This window comes from Vipera ursinii (genome assembly GCF_947247035.1).
Source record: "Vipera ursinii genome assembly, chromosome: 1".
Classification (NCBI taxonomy): Eukaryota; Metazoa; Chordata; class Lepidosauria; order Squamata; family Viperidae; genus Vipera; species Vipera ursinii.
In genome coordinates, this window is record NC_139512.1 from 169,747,453 (window position 1) to 169,769,881 (window position 22,429).

General features: G+C 42.2%; 1 protein-coding gene across 4 annotated transcripts in view; it reads left to right on the forward strand.

The window, feature by feature from the left end:
- The window catches only part of MYO1B (myosin IB), a 138,810-nt gene extending 119,826 nt beyond the window's left edge, over nucleotides 1–18,984 (forward strand). For all 4 annotated transcript variants that reach the window (XM_083366512.1, XM_083366509.1, XM_083366511.1 and 1 more), the window contains 7 exons: nucleotides 104–178; nucleotides 1,348–1,482; nucleotides 3,967–4,073; nucleotides 10,378–10,510; nucleotides 11,558–11,710; nucleotides 11,858–11,985; nucleotides 17,431–18,984. In XM_083366512.1, the coding sequence (XP_083222638.1) occupies nucleotides 104–178; nucleotides 1,348–1,482; nucleotides 3,967–4,073; nucleotides 10,378–10,510; nucleotides 11,558–11,710; nucleotides 11,858–11,985; nucleotides 17,431–17,554 (855 nt within the window). In that variant the 3' untranslated portion in view covers nucleotides 17,555–18,984. The remainder of the gene's footprint in view (nucleotides 1–103; nucleotides 179–1,347; nucleotides 1,483–3,966; nucleotides 4,074–10,377; nucleotides 10,511–11,557; nucleotides 11,711–11,857; nucleotides 11,986–17,430) is intronic.
- The last annotated feature ends 3,445 nt before the right edge of the window (nucleotides 18,985–22,429 follow it).

A 22,429-nucleotide genomic window follows, 5' to 3' on the forward strand; every position in this document is an offset into this window, starting at 1 on the left:
TAGTCATAAATTGAAGACTGTCTGTAATGCCTGTGTGCTAGGATAGCTCCCCATCCCCAAAAGCAAGCTATCTGTTTATTCTGAGATTTTTTAACTTAACCAGGTTCGTAGAGAATACAGGAAATTCTTCCGAGCCAACGCTGGAAGGAAAATTTATGAATTTATACTTCAAAAAATTGTAAGTATTTTGCTTGCATAACACTATGACAGTTGTATGAAGATTTTACTTTACAGTATGAGCAAAAAGAAAAAGAAGATTAGTTGAAATACCACTGTGTGTATAACACATAGAAAAGTGAAGAGTGAAGTACCAGAATTTGTCTTTGCCACAGGCAAAAGGTAATCTTTTGTAAAATCAAATAATTATCCTGGCTTTCATTTTTAACATCTCTACCTCTAAGGTTTTTTTTTAATACTGTTGTCCTGCTTTTATTTTTGCATCTGCCGCTTAAAGTAGCATCCCTCAGTCTAAAAGGAAATCAAATCCCCTGAAGCTTTCTAACTGAAATCCAGCAAATGCTCTCCAATTTGGTTAATTTTCTATAAGGCCTGCAGATAAAAGTGATAGATACCATTGCCAAAAATGAGTACTTTTTTTCTTTCCTGGTATAAATAATTATTTCTGTTCTGCTGGAAAAAAATTGAAATAATTATTTATACCAGGAAATAGGTATAACTGAAAATTTAGAATTGGTTTAGACTTCCCATTTGTATTAGCACAACACTTCCCTGCCATATCTTTGTTCCAGCTTCTGCAAGAGCCTGAGTTTGTTTGTTTTTGTTGTTGTTGTTTTTATCAAATTTTAAAACCGCCCATCTCCCTCACAGGACATAAAAAACAGTATATAAAATTTAAAGAGACAGACATGGTTAAAAATTAATTAAAAGGCAAAGGGAGGGCTTTCAGGGAGCTAACTAGCACAATGACCACGTGTGCCTATAGTATGTGAGCCCCAGCAAAGACTGCAGAGCATGTTTTCATGCCTTTCTGGAAGGCCAAGAGAGTGGGGGGGCCATCTTATCTCTGGGAGGGAGAATGTTCCAAGGTGGGGCAGGGGGAATCAACACCGGGGAAAATTCCCTTCCTGGACCCCACCAATCGGAATTCTTTGGCTAAGAGGATCCACAACATACTGTACCTTCCTCACCTGACCAGGTAGGACAGACTTGAGTTATGTGATGAGGATGGTTCCCTAGGTAATCTGACCCAGGCTATGAAGAGCTTTAAAGATACCACTCCATGAAGAGAGGTTTTAATCCTTACAAATAAATAAGTTTGTAATGATTAAAACGAAGGCTTTTTAAGAAAATAAAATGTTTTTTTTCTGTTGTTTTTTTTTAACCTAGATTCAGAAATACTTTTTGGAAATGAAGAATAAGATGCCTTCTTTATCACCAGTAGACAAAAACTGGCCAGCAAGGCCTTACCTGTTTTTGGATTTAACTCATAAGGAACTGAAGAGGATATTCCATTTGTGGAGGGTAATAATATAATTCTGGAATTAATCATTTATTTTGGTTGTACTTTTATTAATAGCCTAAGCAAGAAAGCTGAAAATCACTAATAAAAGATGCAAAAAACTAAGCTACTCACCATGTTCATGTACACTTTCTATTAAAATTGTTTATAAAATTATACAAAATTCAATGGCTACAATGAAAGTGATTTAAAAGGCATGATTCTTTAATTTACATGTAACCTTGGTGTTACTTAGTTCTAACAAAAGGGGTATTTATCTTAGTTTGTATATATCCATCAATGTTATAAGTCAAGGTCACTGTTAAATCCTGTTTACAAAAATCTGGAGCTATTTCCTAGAATTCAAGCAGTCTAACCTGTGATATGGCATATGCAATGTGTTAAAAGTGGAATTCCCCAGACAAATCAGTTGAAACTAGAAATGCAATGTTTGTCACCCACACTTGTACTGAAGAAGGTACACATAATAAAGTTTAATTGCTGCATGTAGTAGAACCAAAATGAAAAGTGTATCTGATCAAACATTAACCACTTCATTTGTCAGTTTTCATATTTTCCTATTAAGATACATGTTATCAAGACATAGTCATATGTATTCATATATTAATGAATTTTACCAAGTCACAGCAGGTGGTGACACCTAGCTGACCTTGGCTGACCTCAAATAAGTTAAGATCCAAACTGATAAAATCTCATACGGAAATATGACATATAATATGGGCAAGAAAAGTGTGTATGTATAGATTTCCAGAGAAAGTGTAGTGCACCCGAAAACAGCTCTGTGAAAGCAGATCTGACAACTACAGCAGAGACCAAGGAACTGGTGAGTAGACCAATTCTTTGGAAATCTATGGATAAGGAGAGGAAGCGAGATCACCCACATATGCTCTGGATGGCTACTGCTTCTTGTGAGGACACCACAAAGCAGCAATTTTCTGCAGGTATGAATGCTGAGAGACAAAAGTGATTAGCCATCTTGTTAGCAACTGCAGCCTAACCTTTTAAAGGACAGTAAGCTTGCAAATCTTACTTTTTGATTGCTTTGGGAAATTACCTATTAACCAATTTAAAACTATTAAAGACCTTTGGCACCACAAGTTTGCAAAGTCTTCATTGGGTTAAGTTTATCTTCAACTCTAAACAAAAGAAAAGTTAATGATAATGCTAAGAGTTTTTTTAAAAATGAAATAAAGAGGAAAAAAGCTAAATATGATTTTGATTTAGAAAGTTATAAATAGATTAAGGGTCCAGATAAATTTGGAATATTGAAACTTTTACAATAAAATTTTGGAATTAATTTTACAGCGCAAACAGCTTTTGGTGGGAAATAGATCTGTTTGGTTTGGGAAAGAGACAAAAGGGATAAGTAATTTCAGGATTTAAAAACTGAACATTAGAGAGGAACTAAAGATTTAAGATTTAATCCTATCTGGACAAAGACGAAGTAGAGAGAAATTAAATTCTATGACAATATTTGAATGAAGGAAAGATTAAGCCAATTAGAAGACAGAGGGAGAAATACTGTATAAAGTTGGTTTATTTGATCAAGGTTCAAACAAAATATGTTTTTAGTTCTGACAATTCTTTATGGACTTTCTGCTTACACCAGGACTGAAAAGGTGATGCTTTATGGATTTGGCTACTGGTAAGGGATGGGATATGGGATGAAGACATAATTGTTTGCAACCACAGAACCAGGGATGGGAGGTGAAGAGTTACTAAATTTGTTTATACGTGTTGTGGTGAAGGTTGAAAGTCATTTCTTTATGTATTTTTGCTTCTATATTCATTTTTCTTCTCTTTTTTTCTTTCCACTTGCAGTTTTTATCCTTTCCATTTTCTTCTCTTTCCTGAAGCTTAGTTTGGTTTAGATTTTACTGTTCTAATCAACATTCTTAATAAAATTATATATAGGAAAGAAGAAAGAAAGAGACTCTGTGTATGTGTGCGCACACACGGATGTGTTTGTGTTTAATCATCAGGAGACAAATTCCATTTAAGAAAGTTCTTATCTTAAAGTAATTAGTTTTTAAAACAGCAAATTAATTAAAAAATATTTTAATGTTCTTTTAGTGAATTTTGTGATAAACATACAGGTAGCCCTCACTGAGCAACCACAGTTGGGACAGGCACCTCAGTCATTAAGCAAAGCAGTCATTAAGTGAAACAGTGACTGAGCTTATGATCTTACCTCAACTTTCCCTTACTTTACAGACCTATGGAAGTTGTCAATGCAAGGATTGGGTCGTAAAATTACTTTTTCATCACTGTCATAATTGTGAGCAGCCGCTAAGCGCGGCAGCTGCTAAAGAAGGACCACCTGTACTTTCAGAAGAGAAACAGTAAATGTAAATTGAGAGCTGATGTTGACATGGACTGCTAGGTTTATAGTAGCATTTGGCTGATGTATATCTTAAGCATAGGAAAAGAGCAGTCCGGCTTCAAAGAGGATTTGGAACAATTCATTTGCAATGCTTTATTTGCAGTGTAAAAAGTACAGGGACCAGTTTACGGACCAGAAGAAGCTCATTTATGAAGAAAAACTGGAAGCCAGTGAACTTTTCAAGGACAGAAAAGCTTTATATCCAGCCAGGTAATGAACTTCGCTGAGGTTGGAACATCATACACCCAGATTGGGAAGAAATTTGCCAGAAAATCCTTTCCATCTTTTTTTTGGCGAAGACTGCCACTTTCGAGCCATTGCCAGTTCAGAGATCATCAACAATCCTTCCTTGAATATATACAGTAAATTAATTAATTAGTTTTCTAATAACCTAGTTCTTCCATGCTTTGATAGCTGGAACATTGATATTTAACTTGGTTAGGCACACACACACACCCACAGACGAAGCCTGCAAGCTAGATTATTAAGCGTGGGTGCTTTGTAGGTTAAAAATGGATGTTGTTTAATCATCTTCATATAAAAATCAATTTAATGTTCTTGCTTCAGTGGGTAAGAAATAGCAAGTTTCAGTTTGGAGAGTGAAGATGCTTATAGGCGCCCTAGTATTTTAACATTTTAAAAATGTTGAACTGCCCACTTAGGTAGGAGCAGAATACCACCATAAAACAGACAGTGGCTCAGTGGGTTAGGACGCTGAGCTTATCGATCAGATGGTCGGCAGTTTGGCAGGTCGAATCCTGAGTGCCGCATAACAGAGTGAGCGCCTGTTACTCGTCCCAGCTTCTGCCAACCTAGCAGTTCGAAAGCACGTAAAAATGCAAGTAGGAAAATAGGGACCACTACGGTGGGAAGGTAACAGCGTTCCGTGTGCCTTTGGTGTCTAGTCATGCCAGCCACATGACGACAGAGATGTCCTTGGACAAGCACTGGCTCTTCAGCTTTGAAATGGAGATGAGCACCAGCCCCTAGAGTTGGAAACGACTAGCACACATGTACGGGGGAACCTTTACCTTTACCTAATCCCCTTATCTTTCATGCGGTCCATAAAAATACCATGGTTGATGGTACTGAATTCACTGAAAGGTCTAACGCAGACACAAGATGGGTACGGTCTCCCTGTTGATGTCCTAAGAACCTTGTCCAGGATGACCAGCGCTGTTTTCATTCATATGTAGGCCTGAATGGGAACTGAAAGGGAACAGAAAATCAATTTCTTCTGCTGTAGTATCCATCTTCTCAACAATATTCCCCAGAAAGGGAACATTGGAGACTGGGCAGAAATGTTACAGTGCAGCGGGATTGAGGGATACCCTCTTTCAGAGATGGTGCATTGCCCCTTTTTTAAGGCAGGTGGCATCTCACTCTCCTTTAGAGGGGCATTAATCACCTCTTAGTAATACATATCACACCGGGCTGCCCAAAGAGAGCAGGTAGGACATGGCTCTGATCTATAAGTAGCAGAGCATGTATCCATATCCTCAATTACCATAAGAACCTCAGGTTAACATTGCAAGGCATCAATCTGGCTCCTTTCCCACCAACCCTGCCCATCTGGATTCCAGTTATCAACAAATATGATTAGCTGTATCTACGAAGAAACATGACACAGTGGGTGAGCCATCTTCTTTATTCCTTGCATTTCTAACGGAATAAATATGTTAAAATCCATCTTTTTGGATTGGATCTGCAGCCTGGCAAATCTTCCTCTGACTATGTCTGTACCTTCCAGCCACCACCCACCAGTTGCCTTCCAGTAACTCTAGAAGAGCCACTTCAACTACTGGACCATTACGGTTCCAACCTCAGGCCTTAGCAATGCATACCATCCACTGTCCAATCTTTACCCTGCCTTCCATTTCTTTCACTAGTTTTCGTAAAGATGCAACAAGTAGTGCCTCAAATCCCCACGACGATAGGGAATGGCAGCAGGTGTGTGCACAGAGGGCTGTATCGACATCCGGGATCACGCCCCCGCTGTTTGCAAGCGGTGACGCGCTCTGACCCTCCGGTTAGCACCCTTTTGCCCGGGGGTGAGGGTGATCAGGTCCCTGTGCTTAGGCTGGTGTATTTTAATGCCAGATCCGTTGTTAATAAGGCTCCCCTCATTTGTGACTTGATCAAGGAGGAACGCGCGGATCTGGCATGTATTACGGAAACCTGGTTGGGCTCGGAGGGAGGGGTCCCTCTGACCGAGTTATGCCCCCCAGGTTTCCGTGTGCTACACCAGCCACGGGCTCAGGGTAGGGGCGGTGGGGTGGTGGTGGTTATCAGGGAGACTTTATGTCTGCGGGAGACCACCATTGTCCAGATTGGCAGGAGTGAGTCCCTCCTCCTGAGATGTGGTTCTCGGGTTCAGATGAGCTTGTTGCTTACATACCTGGCACCCAGCTGTGTGGCAACAGCTCTGCCCGAGCTGCTCGACACCCTCTCAGGGTTGGCGGTGGAGTTCCCCAGGCTTATAGTGCTGGGTGACTTCAACCTGCCTTCCCTGGGAGGGTCTTCGGAGTTAGCCCAGGAGTTCATGGCTTCCATGACGGCCATGGACCTGACCCAGATTATTCAAGGCCCGACTCATGTGGGGGGTCACACTCTCGACTTGGTGTTCCTATCTGGACAGTGGTTGGATGATTTAGGAGGGGGTTTACCGGACGTTATTCCCCTGTCATGGTCCGACCATCATCTCCTGCGGCTGGTTTTCCATTATGTCACCCCCTGCCGCTGGGCAGCGGAACCAACTAAATGGTTCCGCCCCAGGTGCCTAATGGACCCTGAACGGTTCCAGATGGTGCTTGGGTCTATACCTATCACCCTCACTCACAGCCCAGTTGATGCCCTGGTGGATGCCTAGGAAAAGGCGGCCACTGAGGCACTCAACTGTGTTGTACCCTTGCGACCTCTGACCCGGCGCAGATCCCGTTGGGCTCCATGGTTTTCTGCGGAGCTCCAGGAGATGAAGCGTCGGAGACGGGGTCTAGAGAGCGGTTGGAGGTCCAGCCGTTCCAAATCTGACCGATTGCAGCTAAGAACCTTTATAAGGTCTTATCTTGCTGCGATGAGGACGGCGAGGGCTAATTACTTCGCCGCCCTCATCGCGTCCGCAGATAATCGCCCGGCCGCCCTGTTTAGGGTGACTCGCTCCCTTCTTAACCAGGAGGTGAGGGAGGATCCCTTACAGGGACGGGCCGAGGAGTTTAGTCATCATCTGACGGACAAAATCGCTCAGATCCAGGCCGGCTTGGACTTTGACTGGGCGGAGTCTGACGTGGAGGAATCGGATGGTCTTGAGCATGTTATCTGGACTGAGTTCAATCCTGTTTCCCCTGATGATGTGGACAGGATCATGGGGAGCCTGAGCTCCACCACCTGTTTATTGGATCTGTGCCCCTCCTGGCTGGTTTATGCGGCTCGGGAGGGGACACGAGGCTGGTTCCAGGCAGTAATAACTGCTTCTTTGAAGGAGGGTCTCTTTCCCGCCGCCTTGAAGGAGGCGGTAGTGAGACCCCTCCTCAAAAAGCCTGTCCTGGACCCGGCTGTTTTAAATAACTATTGTCCATTCTCCAAACTTCGCTTTCTGGCGAAAGTTGTTGAGAGTGTGGTGGCGCATCAGCTTCCTCTGTTCCTGGAGGAAACTGATTATCTTGAAACATACCAATCGGGTTTCAGGCCTGGGCACAGCACGGAGACGGCATTGGTCGCACTGGTGAATGATCTCTGGTGGGCTCGGGACAGGGGTTGCTCCTCTGTCCTAGTCCTATTAGATCTCTCAGCGGCTTTCGATACCATCGACCATGGTATCCTTCTGCGGCGTCTCAGGGGGTTGGGAGTGGGAGGCACCGTTTTACGGTGGTTCTCCTATCTCCTGGGCCGCTCGCAGTCGGTGTTGACTGGAGGGCAGAGATCCACCCCGAGGCCTCTCGTTTGTGGAGTTCCTCAGGGGTCGGTTCTCTCTCCCCTCCTGTTCAACATCTACATGAAGCCGCTGGGTGAGATCATTCGTGGTTTCGGGGTGGGGTATCATCAGTACGCTGATGATACCCAACTGTTTTTCTCCACCCCGAACCAACCCAGCGATGCCCTCGCCATGATGTCCCGTTGCCTGGAGGCGGTCCAGGTCTGGATGGGGAGAAACAGGCTTCGTCTCAATCCTGCCAAGACTGTGGCTGTGCATATCAGCATCTTGGGTTAACCAGGCTATTGCACCTTTAACGATGGGGGGTGAGGGTGTTACCCCCCGTTGATAGGGCTCGCAACTTGGGCGTCCTCCTGGATTCACGGCTCAATTTTGAAGATCATATAGGAGCTGTGACCAGGGGGGCTTTTGCCCAGGTTCGCCTGGTGTGCCAGTTGCGACCCTATCTGGACCGAGATGCCCTACGCACAGTCACTCATGCGCTTGTGACCTCCCGTCTAGACTACTGCAACGCTTTCTACATGGGGCTGCCCTTGAGGACCACTCGGAGGCTTCAGCTGGTGCAGAATGCAGCCGCACGAGTTGTGATGGGGGTTTCCCGATACTCCCATGTAACACCTCTACTCCACGAGCTGCATTGGCTTCCGGTTGCCCTCCGAGTGAGATTCAAGGTGCTGGTGATGACCTATAAAGCCCTGAATGGCTTGGGTCCGGGATATCTGAGGGAACACCTGCTGCCAGCATCAAGCTCCCTTCGTCCAGTGCGCTCCCACAGGGAGGGTCTTCTCAGGGTGCCGCCGATAAAAGACTGTTGGCGGATAACACCCAGGGGGAGGGCCTTCTCTGTGGGTGCGCTTGCCCTCTGGAACCAGCTGCCCGTGGAGCTGAGGACTGCCCCCGACCTTCGCACATTTCGCCGGGACCTGAAGACCTGGCTCTTTGAGCTCTCTGACCCAGGCTGAGAATTTTTAACTGGTTTTTTTTAATTTTAGGGATAATTTAATCTTTTAAAATTTGTTTTTAACTTTTGTACTGGTTGTTTTAAATACCCTGTAAACCGCCCTGAGTCCTTCGGGAAAGGGCGGTATATAAATCTAATAAAATAAAATAAATAAATAAGAAAACCAAATACTAAATCTCTAAATCTCTGCAAGACTTGTTCATATATTGCCTGCCCTCCCCATTCCCACCAGATCTTTCCCAGTCTTAAAGTTGTTTTTGCAGACTACCTGATAGTTTTTATCTTATCAGTTTCTTAAACAGGTAAAAACAGGTCTCCAGTTTTCAGAGCAATCCAAGATAGCGTTCTTCATTTCAGACAGTACATTTTGCTTAAGGAATTGGTACATTGTTGACATTCTTTTACCTCATTTAGAAACAAAGTGAAGAGTGTTGCAGTTTAAAAGAAAAAAATGTGACGAGAAATACAATATCTTGTAATTTAAGGTTAATTTAGTCCTTGTGATGGTAGCTTTGTTTTCTTAAAAGTGTTCTAGGATGGGCACTTCCTATAGGTTATTCCAGAAGTTTTGGACTACAACTCCCATTATTGCATGCCATTAGCCATACTGTCTGAGGCTAATGGGAATTAGGCTAAAGTACCTGAACCTCAAAAGCTTATCTTTTCTGTCAAGGTTGAGGAAAGGTTGCCCCAGAAGGAGGACTACATCCTAAGAAAATGAGTCTTTACTAAAAAAAAATATCATTTAATTATCTGACACCGTAGAATCTTTTATTGCAGTTAAGGTTCAGAATGTGAAAACAGAGTCTTTTGAGCTTGGAACTGATTCCAGTTGAAGATCATATATGTACCTCAGGATTGAACTATGGAGTCCTTGGTTGGTCCTCAACTTGTTTGTTTGCAGACATTTCATTATCCGACTAAGTCAGAGGTCCCCAACCTTTTGGGCACCAGGGACTGATTCCACGGAGAGAGGTTTTTCCGTGGACCAGAGGAGGTGTGGGTTTGTGTGCTGCCTGCATCCCCGCGGATGGGGCTTTGCTTGTTTGTGTGGTCCTGTTGCTGGCATGCCGTGGCCCGGTACTGGTCCACGGACTGGAGGTTGGGGACCCCTGGACTAAGTAACATCATCAATGCTGGTGAGTGTGGAATTTGCTCTCTTGTCCTGCCAGTGTTGGTGGAACTGTGGCTTTCTCCTTGATAGTTCCTTGATTGTTCCTCTGTGGTAGTTCACAGGAGGGGAAAAACCATACCGTCACCAACAATGGCAGGGCAATCTACTGCATATGAACAAGGAGCAAACCCCACACTCACCAACGTCGATAATGTTATCTAGTTGGGTAATGAAGTGTCAGCAAGCCAACAACCAAGCTCAGAGAGCACAAGGACTCCATACTTGGAACTGATTGAATTTAGCCCGCTTCTCTGGATAGCTGTAGCCATGATATTTCTTTGTGGCCTAACACCTAAACTTTTTTAGGTTTTTGAAAACAGTCAAAGATCATCTAGCAACCATCCAGCTGTGCAATGGTGATTGGAAGGCTTAAGATATGTCAAGAAGACCTAGAGTATTGCATGTGTATTTGAATTTTGATTCTATTTATGTTTCTTTTACTTACAAGTGTTGGACAACCTTTCCAGGGGGCTTATCTTGAAATCAGTAAGAACCCCAAGTACAAGAAACTGAAGGATGCTGCTGAAGAAAAAATTATTATCGCTGAAGTAGTAAACAAAATTAATAGAGCAAACGGAAAGGTAAAATCATTTCTACAAGGGGAAAGATTGGCCCATGTAAAATATTTTATCCAAACTTGGGCATCTGATAGAGCTTTGTTCTTCTGGGTTACCTTGTATTTGAGTTTTGATAATAATAATAATAATAATAATAATAATAATAATAATAATAATAATAATAATAATAATAATAATAATAATGATGATGATGATGATGATGATGATGATGATGATGATGATGATGATGATGATGATGATGTTGGAAGGGACCTTGGAAGTCATCTAGTCCAACCCCCTGCTCAGGCAGGAAACCTTATACCATTTCAGGCAAATGGCTGTCCAGTCTCTTCTTAAAAACCTCCAGTGTTGGAGCATTCACCACTTCTGGAGGCAGGTTGTTCCACTGGTTAATTGTTCTAACTGTCAGGAAGTTTCTCCTTAATTCTAGGTTGCTTCTCTCCTTGACTAGTTTCCATCCGTTGCTTCTTGTCCTGCTTTCAGGTGCTTTGGAGAATAGCTTGACTCCCTCTTCTTTGTGGCAGCCCCTGAGATATTGGAACACTGCTATCATGTCACCCCTCACCCTTCTCTTCATTAAACTACACATACCCAATTCCAGCAACCGTTCCCTATATGTTTTAGCCTCCAGCCCCCTAATCATCTTTGTTGCTCTTCTCTGTACCCTTTCTAGAGTCTCGACATCTTTTTTACATCGTGGTGACCAAAACTGGATGCATTATGAAGGAATAGCAATAATTATTTCATTTAATAGTTTGGATTTTTAATGTGATACGCAATTCTCTTTCTCCTGGGTGTGTGTTTAGGATGGTGATTCCATGAGTGCCATAGTTAACATGTAAGCATCAATCACACTTGATCATTCATCTTGTTCCTGGGTAACTGTTTTCTTATAATAATCTATCACCTATTTGACAGGAAGCATAAGAGTCCAGCTGTATTTTGTCTTCCTCTTTAGTTAACTTAAAAATGTTTGCACAGAGGCACTAATGCATCAGTAGCCAATATTTTTGAATCGGCACAAAAGTAACCACTCTCGTTCTTTTTCAGTGCACAGCTAGGATTTTCTTGCTCACAAAAAATAATGTCCTACTTGCTGATCAGAAATCAGGACAAATCAAGACAGAGGTTCCTTTAGGGGATGTCGTTAAAGTGTCCATGAGCTCTCAAAGTGATGGCTTCTTTGCTGTGCATCTCAAAGAGGTAGGAATAAAGTAACATCCCTGACGATAGTAATAAAGAACTGCTGGTTGTCATATTACAGAGTAAAAGAACAGGGCACCTTTCAGGCTTTCCACCAACTTGATCCATTTGAATTTTTTCAATACCTTGATTAATTGCCTTTTCTAGGGATCCGGAGCAGCTGGAAAGGGGGATTTCCTGTTCAGCAGTGAACATCTGATTGAAATGGCCACAAAGCTCTACCGCACAACGCTTAGCCAAACCAAGCAGAAGCTCAGCATCGAAATATCTGATGAGTATGTTTGGATTTGTCTAATTTAAATAGTTTCTATTTATATAGGGAAAACACAGCTACAGCAGTAGGAGTGTTATAGATACCATATAACAGTGGTGGCGAACCTTTTAGAGACCGAGTGCCCAAACTGCAACCCAAACCCCACTTATTTATTTTAGTTTTTATTTTATTTTTATTTTTATTTCATTTAAATCCTGCCCTTCTCCGAAGACTCAGGGCGGCTTACAAGCTTAGCAGTAGCCTTCATTCTATGTATATGCCTGCTTATTAGGGCTTTCACACACACCCCCCAAGCGGCATTATTACAAAGTCAGCTTAATTGCCCCCAACAATCTGGGTCCTCATTTTACCTACCTCGGAAGGATGGAAGGCTGAGTCAACCTTGAGCCTGGTGGGATTTTGAACCTGCACTAATTGCAGGCAGCTGGTGTTACTTAAGGAGGCATTAGCCCTCTGCTCCACCAAGGCTCTGGGTGCCAGGTGGGCATGGCCTACTGGGTGGGTGTGGCTGTGGTGGTCATGGAATATTGGGTGGGTGTGGCCAAGGTGGGTGTGGTTACCTCAATGTTGCTCGTGGGGAGGGACACTTGTGGGGGATGAGCAGGTTTGGGGGAGCTCCAGGAGGTCTCTGGCAGGTGGGGCGGTAGACAGGAGACTCATCCTGTGGGGTGAGGCGAGGCAGGCTGGGGGTGCCATTGCCAAGGGGCAAGGCAAGGGCTGGGGAAGCTGCTGCCTGACACCATCGTCCCCCACACACAGAGGCCAGCGAGCGCTTGGGGGCCAACAGTGTCCGTCAGTAGCCACAGCCTGCTGGCCCCTTGACCAGCGCGCTCTAGGGCTCTGCAGCCCGTCGCCAGCAGTTCAAAGAAGCCACCTCCGAGATGGATGGTCGGCCAACAGCTGAGGAGGTGATGCAGTGGGTCGTGCCTGAGAAAAGGAGAGGATACGAGGCCAGGAGGAACAGGATGGGGGGGAGGGAAACCAGCCGTGCTGGGATGCATTCAGCCATGTGGGACCTCGGCAAATTAGCAGGCAGCTGGTTGAAGAGGGACAGTTGCCACCTCCGGGGCATGGCGCGGGTGCCCACAGAGAGGGCTCTGAGTGCTGCCTCTGGCACCCGTGCCATAGGTTCGCCACCACTGCCATATAAGGAAAGCCTGTTCTACATACACCCATTTCTCCTCTCCATTTAGTCTCATTAGCATTGAAAACCATGATAGGCAACCTTGTGCTTTCCAAATATTTTGGATTTTGTCATCATCTCTGGTCAGCATGGGAGTTTAGAGGGGAGTTAAATGTTGCCTATCTCTGTAGTAAATCCAACAGTCAATTGCCCAATCCCTTATTGGAGAGTGATTCTTTTAACAAAGGAACGTTCTTATCCCTTTATTCCCTTTTCTGGCACTACTAAGTATATTCTGGCCTACCCCACAGGGTGTTCTTGTTGGTTAGTCATGTAATTTGCACTAACAGTTTGTGCTGTAAGAATATGCATGCTGTTTGTGCATTCGTGATTCCTAATGTACTCTTTAGTAATCCTTAATTCCAATTTCATCTTACCAACATTCAAAAGAGGTCCTTTTGTATTAGTGCAAGCAAAGCCGCTCTTCTTGAAGTGTTAAGTTGTTGCATCCATTGGAAGGCTTCATGATGCTTTGAAACCTGCCCTAAGTTATCTGTGCATGCTGTGTGAGTTTCCCAAAACAGAAAGCTGCTTAAATGTTTTATTAAGAGATGTTTTAGTCACCCCAGACATGAAGCATGTCTTTTAAATGCTTTGCCTAGTATTTCATTATCTGTGAAAAATACAGGTAGTCCTCAACTTATAACAGTTTCGATTAGTGATCGTTCAAAGTTACAACGGCACTGAAAAAGTGACTTATGACCGTTTTTCACAGTTATGACCTTTGAAGCATCCCCATAATCATGTGATCAAAATTCAGATGCTTGGCATCTGGTTCATACTTATGACCGTTGCTGTGTCCCAAGGTCATGTGAGATCACCTTTTGCAAATTTCTGACAAGCAAAGTCAATGGGGAAGTCAGATTCACCTAATCAACTGGGTTTCTAACATCAACTGTAGTGATTTACTTAACTGTGGCAAAAAAGGTCGTAAAATTGGGCAAAACTCACTTAACAAATGTCTCACTTAACAACAGAAATTTTGGGCTCAATTGTGGTCGTAAGTTGAGGACGACCTGTAGTTGATTCTATTGCATGAATAATTTGTCTTGAATAAGGGAAGATAAAGTCAAACCCTCCAAGTAATCATAACAAAACCTAATTCATTTTGTCACCTTTTTCCCTAATTTATTATTATAATTACTTTCTTGCAGGAAGTACTCTAGCATATTGAGATCTACAAATGCCCAGTTAGCTTACTTTGGCATGAGATGAAGTATTCACTGTATTCAGAGGCAGACAATTTTTAATTTCATAATGAGGGAGAAATTAATTGATTAAACCACACTGTATTCAGAGAACTGAAATATTATACTTCAAATAATGTGCAAAAATGAAATATAGTAGAATTTTACCCATGCTTCACTTTTTTAGCATTGCATGATACAGATGAAAAATGGCAAAACAGAAACAGTTAACAGGTTCCCTAACCTAGAATTTAGTTTTCAGCTGTGGTGCAGGGGAAAAGGGTATACACAAATACAATTCACCACAAAAGGGAAAAAAATCCACGATAAAGTCTGCAGGATTCAGTCTTTAAGTTAAATGATAGCTGTACTTTTATGCAGAGCTTTTTTTGTAAAAGAAAAAGGTGCCAGAACTCACACATACATGTCATACAACCCGCCTTGCCTTCCCTTACAAGGTTCCATCCAAAAAAGGATGAACTCCATTCTGAGCGTCCTATGACAAAAAAAAAAGCCCTGCTTTTATGTATTCCCTTCAGATCATGCATTTAAGTCTAATTTTACGAACCATCAGGTTACATCTTTGCAGAGGGAACTAAAAGAAGCTGCGGAGCAGCAATTTTTATTTGTACCTGACATGTAAAATTTAATTACTATAGTATCATTTGCCATAGAGAAGAATATCTAAGTCGATAGATTTTGGGGAGATGTGCATTTGGAAGAGAGAGCTTTTTAAATCTCAAAGCAGCAGTTTAAAACTGCAGTTCAAAACATTGTGTTATCGAGTTGGGAAAAATATGATTCTGCTGCAAGTAGAAGAAACTCAGATTTGTTGATGGTTTTGACCAGTGGTAGAATTTCCTGTACACCAGACTTGGTCTAATCAAAAAAGTGAAAACGGAATATGGCATCTGTCTTTTTCCAATGCAGGCTTTATTTTTATTTAAGTCCTGTGAAACAGCACAATAGTCGTATCACCCAAGTGCATCCCATTATTTCTCCTTTCCATAGAGAGGTGGGACATGAGAAAGAATAGTATAATATCAGTCACGTGTGGCTGCCACAACATCATTCACCTTCGTAAAAACACTCCAAAGGGTTGCTTTTTTTAGCCCTTACATTAAGAAGCCAAAAATAAATAGTTAGGATTTTCCCCCAAAGCAGCAAAAATGATAGGCAGAACGAAGTATTTTTCCATGTGGTAGACTAGAGCATGATTAACCAATGAAATTCCTAATTGCAAGATGTGGAGATTAGACAAGTCCAAGGAGGATAGTATGTTTAGCTTACTAATACTGAGGTTTCTGTACTATTGCCAGAATTAAGCAGCATGTTTCTGGATATCATTTGCTCAGCTGCTAGCCTTCCCAGAGACGTTTAGTCTGTCATTGTGGGAAATCAGAAGCCAGATTATGTGTGGCCAGCAATCTTATGGTGGGTCACTTGAGGTGAAGGGAAATCAATGAGCTAATGATGATGGGAGGCAGCAGTCTAGAGCAGGATCCACTGGGGAGAGAAGTAGGTGAGGCTTTTTTCTGGCAACCCTGTTCAAAATCTCTGCTGTTCTGCTGCAAATGGGAATATGGACAATGCAGCAATCTTGAACAGAGTTGGTGGGGTGGAGGACTTCTCTGATGTGATGGAGCTAAAGTGGAAACATCTGCACGCTGAGTTTCTAGAGTGCTATGATTTTTGCTAGAATTGGGCAGTAGAGACTACAGCCCTATCTTGTTTTATTAAAAAAAAGTAAGCTCATTCTGAATTTATTTATTTATTCAATTTATATACCGCCCTTCTCCCGTAGGACTCAGGGTGGTTCACAAGGTATTTTAAAAAACAGATACAACAATTACAAAACTTAAAATCAATTAAAAAGAATTATATGGAGTGAGGAGGGGGAAGGCTTACGTAGGCATCACCTTAGAAGACATATACTCGACTGGTTTCACAGGAGAAAATATCTCTTTATTTTATTTTATTTTTTGTTATTGAGGATTTGTGTTTTTCAGGTTGGGCTTGGAATTTGGATTACATAATCCCCAGCTGCTTAGATTAGCTGCATTAGAAAATGTACATGTTTCCTGACTCCTTTTCTCTGCTACTTTTGGAAATGTTGGTTTCCATTCCTTTATTACTATTCCTGATCTTCTGTCTGTCTTACTTTGCCTAATGGCATTGGTTCTACTGCAGGCAAATTTGGAGTTATGAAAAATAATTGGAAACAAAGTGTACAAAAAGAAAACTACAGGTAGTCCTCAACCTATAACCATTCGGACAGTAACTGTTCCAGGTTATGACTGCACTGAATGAATAGTGGTTACAACTGGTCCTTGGCGTTCCAGCCATCCCAGCACCCTTGTGGTCTCAGGATCACAAGCTGTGCTTGGCAAACCCATTCATTTTGACATTGCAATCACATAATCACCATTTGCAGCCCTCTCTGCTGGCTTCACCAGAAAGTCAATGAGGAGCCAGCAAGGAAGGTTGCAAATCACTGGGCTAAGTCTTCCCCATCCATGCCTCCATTTCCAGCCCCTCCGTGCTCACACCAGCCCACTTGTGCCCGCTCCCTGACCCACGTGACACCTCTCACATACCCTCCCTAACCCCTCTCTGACTCATGCTGTGTCTTTCATGTAGACATCCTCATGCACTCACCCTTGTACACCTGTGTCACACCTCTTGGCTTCCTTTCCAGCAGCAGCCACTTAACCTGCCTGAAAGCTTGGGACTTGCAACTTCCTGTTGGATTCCCAAAAGACTTTGTTGTAGGAAGTCAACAGGAACTTGTCTTGCCTAATGATCCCATGGGATTCATGGGATCCTGCAGGAATTGCTGTCACTTATCACTTTGGTTGGACTTTATGACTGCATCACTTAGTGGTGCAAATTCCAGTCTCGGTTGTTGTTGTAAGTCAGAAGCTACCTGTGGTGCGGCAGAAGGTGCTATTAAGGTCTGTTTTATTACTAACATAAGAGAATTTGTGAGATATTAACACCTGCTCTTTCTTTGCTGATACACCTACATGTGCTGGGTACATTCCTTAAGTACTCCCTATGTTTTTGCTTTCTCCAGGTTCCTGGTTCAGTTCAGACAGGACAAAGTGTGTGTGAAATTTGTACGAAGCAACCAGAAAAATGGCAGCATCCCCACCTGCAAGCGAAAAAATAACAGACTTCTTGAAGTTGCAGTGCCGTAGTAACACACTTCCATATCTTACATGGACATAATTCCTGCATTGGTGCAATTTTATCCATGGGAGGGAATTTTGTGGAATGGTGAAGAGCATTCTGGTAGTGGCAAATAGCTTTTTGGAAAGCTGTCGCTAAAAGATGCAACTAATCTTGTCAATGCACACGTTTTTTAATTTCCATATGGTAACTTTTGGTTGATATATACACTTTTTGGCTTCTGATGGTATCTTATGAACAGGCTTTTTTTGTAATTCCTTTGTTTTTTATTTCTTAATGCTGCATGTTACAAACCCTCAGGCTTTTATGGCCATTCTTGATCTTAACTACCAGCTGTTTAGGTTGTCGGAATAACCTGATGATGATCACTGTGTCATTTTTCTTCTCCTTGGTATTGCTTCCATGGTAAAACTCAGTCCAAAGCATTAATCAAAAAGAAACATAGGAGCAGCTGACAGATTCTGAGACTGAAAGCATATATTGTTAATTGCAAACAGTAATAAGCCATATGTAAAAATGATCTTTAATGGAACATAGACCAGGAAACCCTAATTCTGCAAAGCAGAACATATGTATGGTTATATATGCAATACATCTGCATATACTTTTTTTGCAGTGGAAAAAAGCCAATGGTACTGCATTTTCTAATGGAGAACTTTTAATGACTTTACAAGGGGAAGGGGTCACAATAGCCATGTAGCTCAAGGCATGGTTTTGTGTGCTTCCTCCTATCCCCACTTTTAATATAACTTTTTAAGAATAATTCCAAAACATGCCATTGTCTGCATGAGAAGCAGAGGGTAAGTAATTTAAACTTGTTGAATGAAGGGTGAGAATACATGTTGTACTGTGTGCAATAAAACATTCATACAACTTGTGAAAATTATTTATAATAATATCTGTGGGTAATAAAAATGGTTGGGACATGCTGAGTATTCATTGTTATAAGGGCTGACATTAGCTTCACAGTAGGCTAAATTTGTTCTCCGGATCTACACTACAGTTATCACTTTGAAGAAAATTATCATTTGGAGGACAAATATACATTTGATGTTAATGATAAACAATTGTAGTATTGTGCTATTTGGTACTCTTGTAATAACCATATTTTTGTATCTCAACTGGTTTTATATACGTTGGTGTGCCTGATATGTAAAGTGTGCACAGAAGCACTTTACAATCAAGAACAAGTACCAGTTGCATCTTAAAGACTTGTTTGAACCAGGAGAATTAGTCAAAAGCATTGGTTTTTGGAATGTTGTTTTCAAGTGTTTCAGTAGACATTAGCTAAAGGAGATGGTTGAATGTGTTTTATATTGTTTGTGTAAAAATGGTTTTAGATCTGTTGTATTCTCAGTCTGGTTAAGAATTTGCCTTCAAGAAGAGATTGCTTACCAAGAAGTGTGATGCTAAACAGCCCAAGTTTAAATAAAAAGAAGCTTTGAAGCAATTATTATTTGTGATTTTCACTTAGGATATTTATCAAATATAGATATATAGATATGAATGCAATGGTAAGTTTCTCCTTATGTGAAAATGGCTTTTACTGATGGAATGAGATTGGACAAGACTGTGAGAGGGATCTTGGAGGCCTAGTGGATAATCACTTAAATAGGAGCCAGCAGTGTGCTGCAGCTGCCAAAAAAGCCCATGCAGTCTTAAGCTGCTTTAACAGAGGGATAGAATCAAGATCACATGAAGTATTAATGCTACTTTCTAATAATGCCTTGGTAAGACCACACTTGGACTACTGCATCCAGGTTTGATCCCCACAGTGTAAAAAGGATGTTGAGACTTTAGAAAGAGTGCAGAGAAGAGCAACCAAGAAGTTTAGGGGATTGGAGGCTAAAACGTATAAGGAACGGTTACTGGAATTGGTTATGTCTAGTTTAATGAAGAGAAGGACGAGGGGGGACATGATAGCAGTGTTCCAATATCTCAGGGGCTGCCACAAAGAAGAGGGAGTCAAGCTATTCTCCAAAGCGCCCAAAGGCAGGACAAGAAGCAATGGAGGGAAACTAATCAAGGAGAGAAGCAACCTAGAACTAAGAAAATTCCTGACAGAACAATTAATCAGTGGAACCATTTGCCTCCAGAGGTTGTGAATGCTCCAACTGGAAGTAGAAGTTTTTAAGAAGAAATTGGACAACCATCAGTCTGAAATGATATAGGGTTTCCTGCCTGAGTACACAGATTTACTCAGGCATATGGAAATGATCTTTGAAGCAAGGATGATTGGTTTCATTGCTATTGTGATGATTATCCAGACTTCCTTTCTGGGATCTGTTTGCTCACCTTCTCATCCATACTATTCTAATTTTCTCTCTCTCTCTCTAAATACATGCACGCACACAGAGAGAGAAAGAGAGAGAGAGAGAGATAAAAGCATTTTTATTTCCAATGCTGCAGTATCAGTTGTTTAGCGGTATTAAGAGCACATCCTCTGGTTGTCAAACTCCATGCACTAGGTAGATAGTTTTAAAAAATCACCTGAATGTTTTACCTTTTGCCGCACATGATCATGAAATATGTTGCCTGTTCCCCATGTGTCCCATCCACTTACAGTGTATTGATGGCTTTGAAAAAGATAAGAAATTTATAAGCCAGCAGAGAGAGAGATGAGAGAGAGGCAAGATTTTTTTTCCCCCTCTGTAGATCAATACTCGCTGGTGTGAGAAAATAAAATACATATTCTTCACGAGGGGTGCTGGAAAAGCTTTTTTCCTTTAACTACAGCATTAGAAGCTAATCAGCTGAAAAGCCAAAGGAAAAAGAGCAATTAGCTTAATGTGTCTGAAGCTGTAGCAGCTGAGGCAGTATGTAAGGCCTGGTGGGAGAGCAATGAGCAGCACATTGGCTGTTGTCTGCTGGTAGCTGGTGCAGAGAGAATGCAGGGTATCAAGAGCCATGAAGCCAGGCAGTAGTACCAGCTCCTAGCTAGGTTGGAGTGGGTTCCCAGGAGCAGCGCATGGTGAGATGGTGGTCAGAATTCCCAGGGTTGCCGTAGGACCTCCAGATCTTGTTAATAAGGCTCATAGAAGAGCTACAGGGTCCCCCCTAGACCATTCAGCAAAGGCCTGGACTCCACAGAAGGCAGGTTGGGAAAGGGATTAGACTACTATTTTGTAAGCATTTTGCTAGTGAACTGCCAGATTCGTGAGATTTATCACCCTATTGCAAATGCCTGTGCTTCTTCCTAAGTCAAAATTATAACAGCCAGGACAAAAAGTAATGTGAAGTGAATTAATTACTGTAGCTTAAATAAACTGCTACATTTATCTTGCTTAGTTGGACTATATAAAGACCATTTTTCAAGGAAGACGAAATACGAGTGGGAGACAGGAATAAAGAAAGCACATTGTACTATGCAAGGCACACTGACACTTCCATATCCTAGTTCCTTAATGAAATTCCCAATCAGGGTTTCAAACTACACATGAACATATCTTTTCAGTGTTACTGTAGGAATTGATAGTGTACACCTAGCAATAATTTCTGAATTGGTGTATGCGTGTACGTGGGAAGGGTTAAAGGATTTCTATTGTACCATATTCACAAGTCAGACTTGCTCACAATATATAGAGATGCTCTTTGGTTTGTGGGATGAAGATTGATAATAGAATGGCCTTGCATCACATTCCTTCTTACTCGGCAGCACCATTTGCCTTAAACTACTAAAGTAGGGAAAGCAAGCATACTTCAAGTTCCACCCACTTGAGCAACTCCTAAACAACATGGCTGTCCTTAGTGGAATTCCTGTGAGTGCCAAAGGGATTGGCCCATATAACTACCAGTAGTAGGTTTACTTGACTGACGTTCCACTGGATCTCTTTACAGAATTCATGGAGAGGAGCTGATAATCCATGGTGGCTCAGTCTTTCCGCTTGTTCTCCCCTCCATGGATTGCTAAAGACTAGAGAAAAGAATGGATCTCGTGTATCCATGGGAACCCACTCACATCCTCTCCTTCGTAGTTAATGTTCCGCAAGAGACTAGTGCCTCCAAGCTCTTTTTTTGCTGACCTCAGCTAGCCTCCGGCTCTGAGGGAGAAGTGAGTAAGCTTGTTTCTGGCAGGGCCAAGGCAAACGCTGCAAATCAGTTACAATTTGCTTGATCCGTTTCAGTGGGCGGCCTGGGATAGGCCAGGGAGCTTTGTGAGGTTTGGCCAAAAGAAAAAGAGGCCTCATAACGGGAGGGGAGATTTTACACATTCCTGCAAGAAAGACTGGCCGATCTCTCTTTTTCCCACAGCTCCTCACCAATTGTGGTGGGAAGTCCAGTGCGTTTTCTATGGATTATGAATTCTGCAATAAATTCTAACATGTAATTCTAAAGTGCTGCTTTATGCTTTAACCATCTGACTTTCATTATGGGACCTGCCATTTGGCTCCCTGTTTTTTAATTTTCCATTTCCATTTCTGAGAACTGGCCTGATGGAGTATACTGTGGGAGATCCTTTCAAACTCCTATTGCTTCTGTTGAGGCATTCAGACGATACAGTTTTGAAGTGCTATAATTCTCATTTATGGGCGGAATGCAACACAAGCACAGGTCATGGCTACACAGCACGTTTGCCAGATTGCTTCTGCTCTGGCTGGAAAAAAAAATATGAAGGAAAAGAAAGCCTGCAGCCTTGACATGATACAAAACAAAATGACATTGCTCTACAAATTTGGATGCAGACTTATGATTTACTTAACTGTATATGCAGTGAATTTGGCAGATACAAAATTCTGGATGTTTTCTGTAACTCCAGCTTTGGCAGAAATGAGAGCTGCCAAACGTTTCCGGTAGCACCTAAAAGTCTGCTTATTTTTGCTTTGGGGAATTGTGCTGAGTTACAACTATTGGCGGATGAAGGATTAGTGGGGTATGCCGGGTGG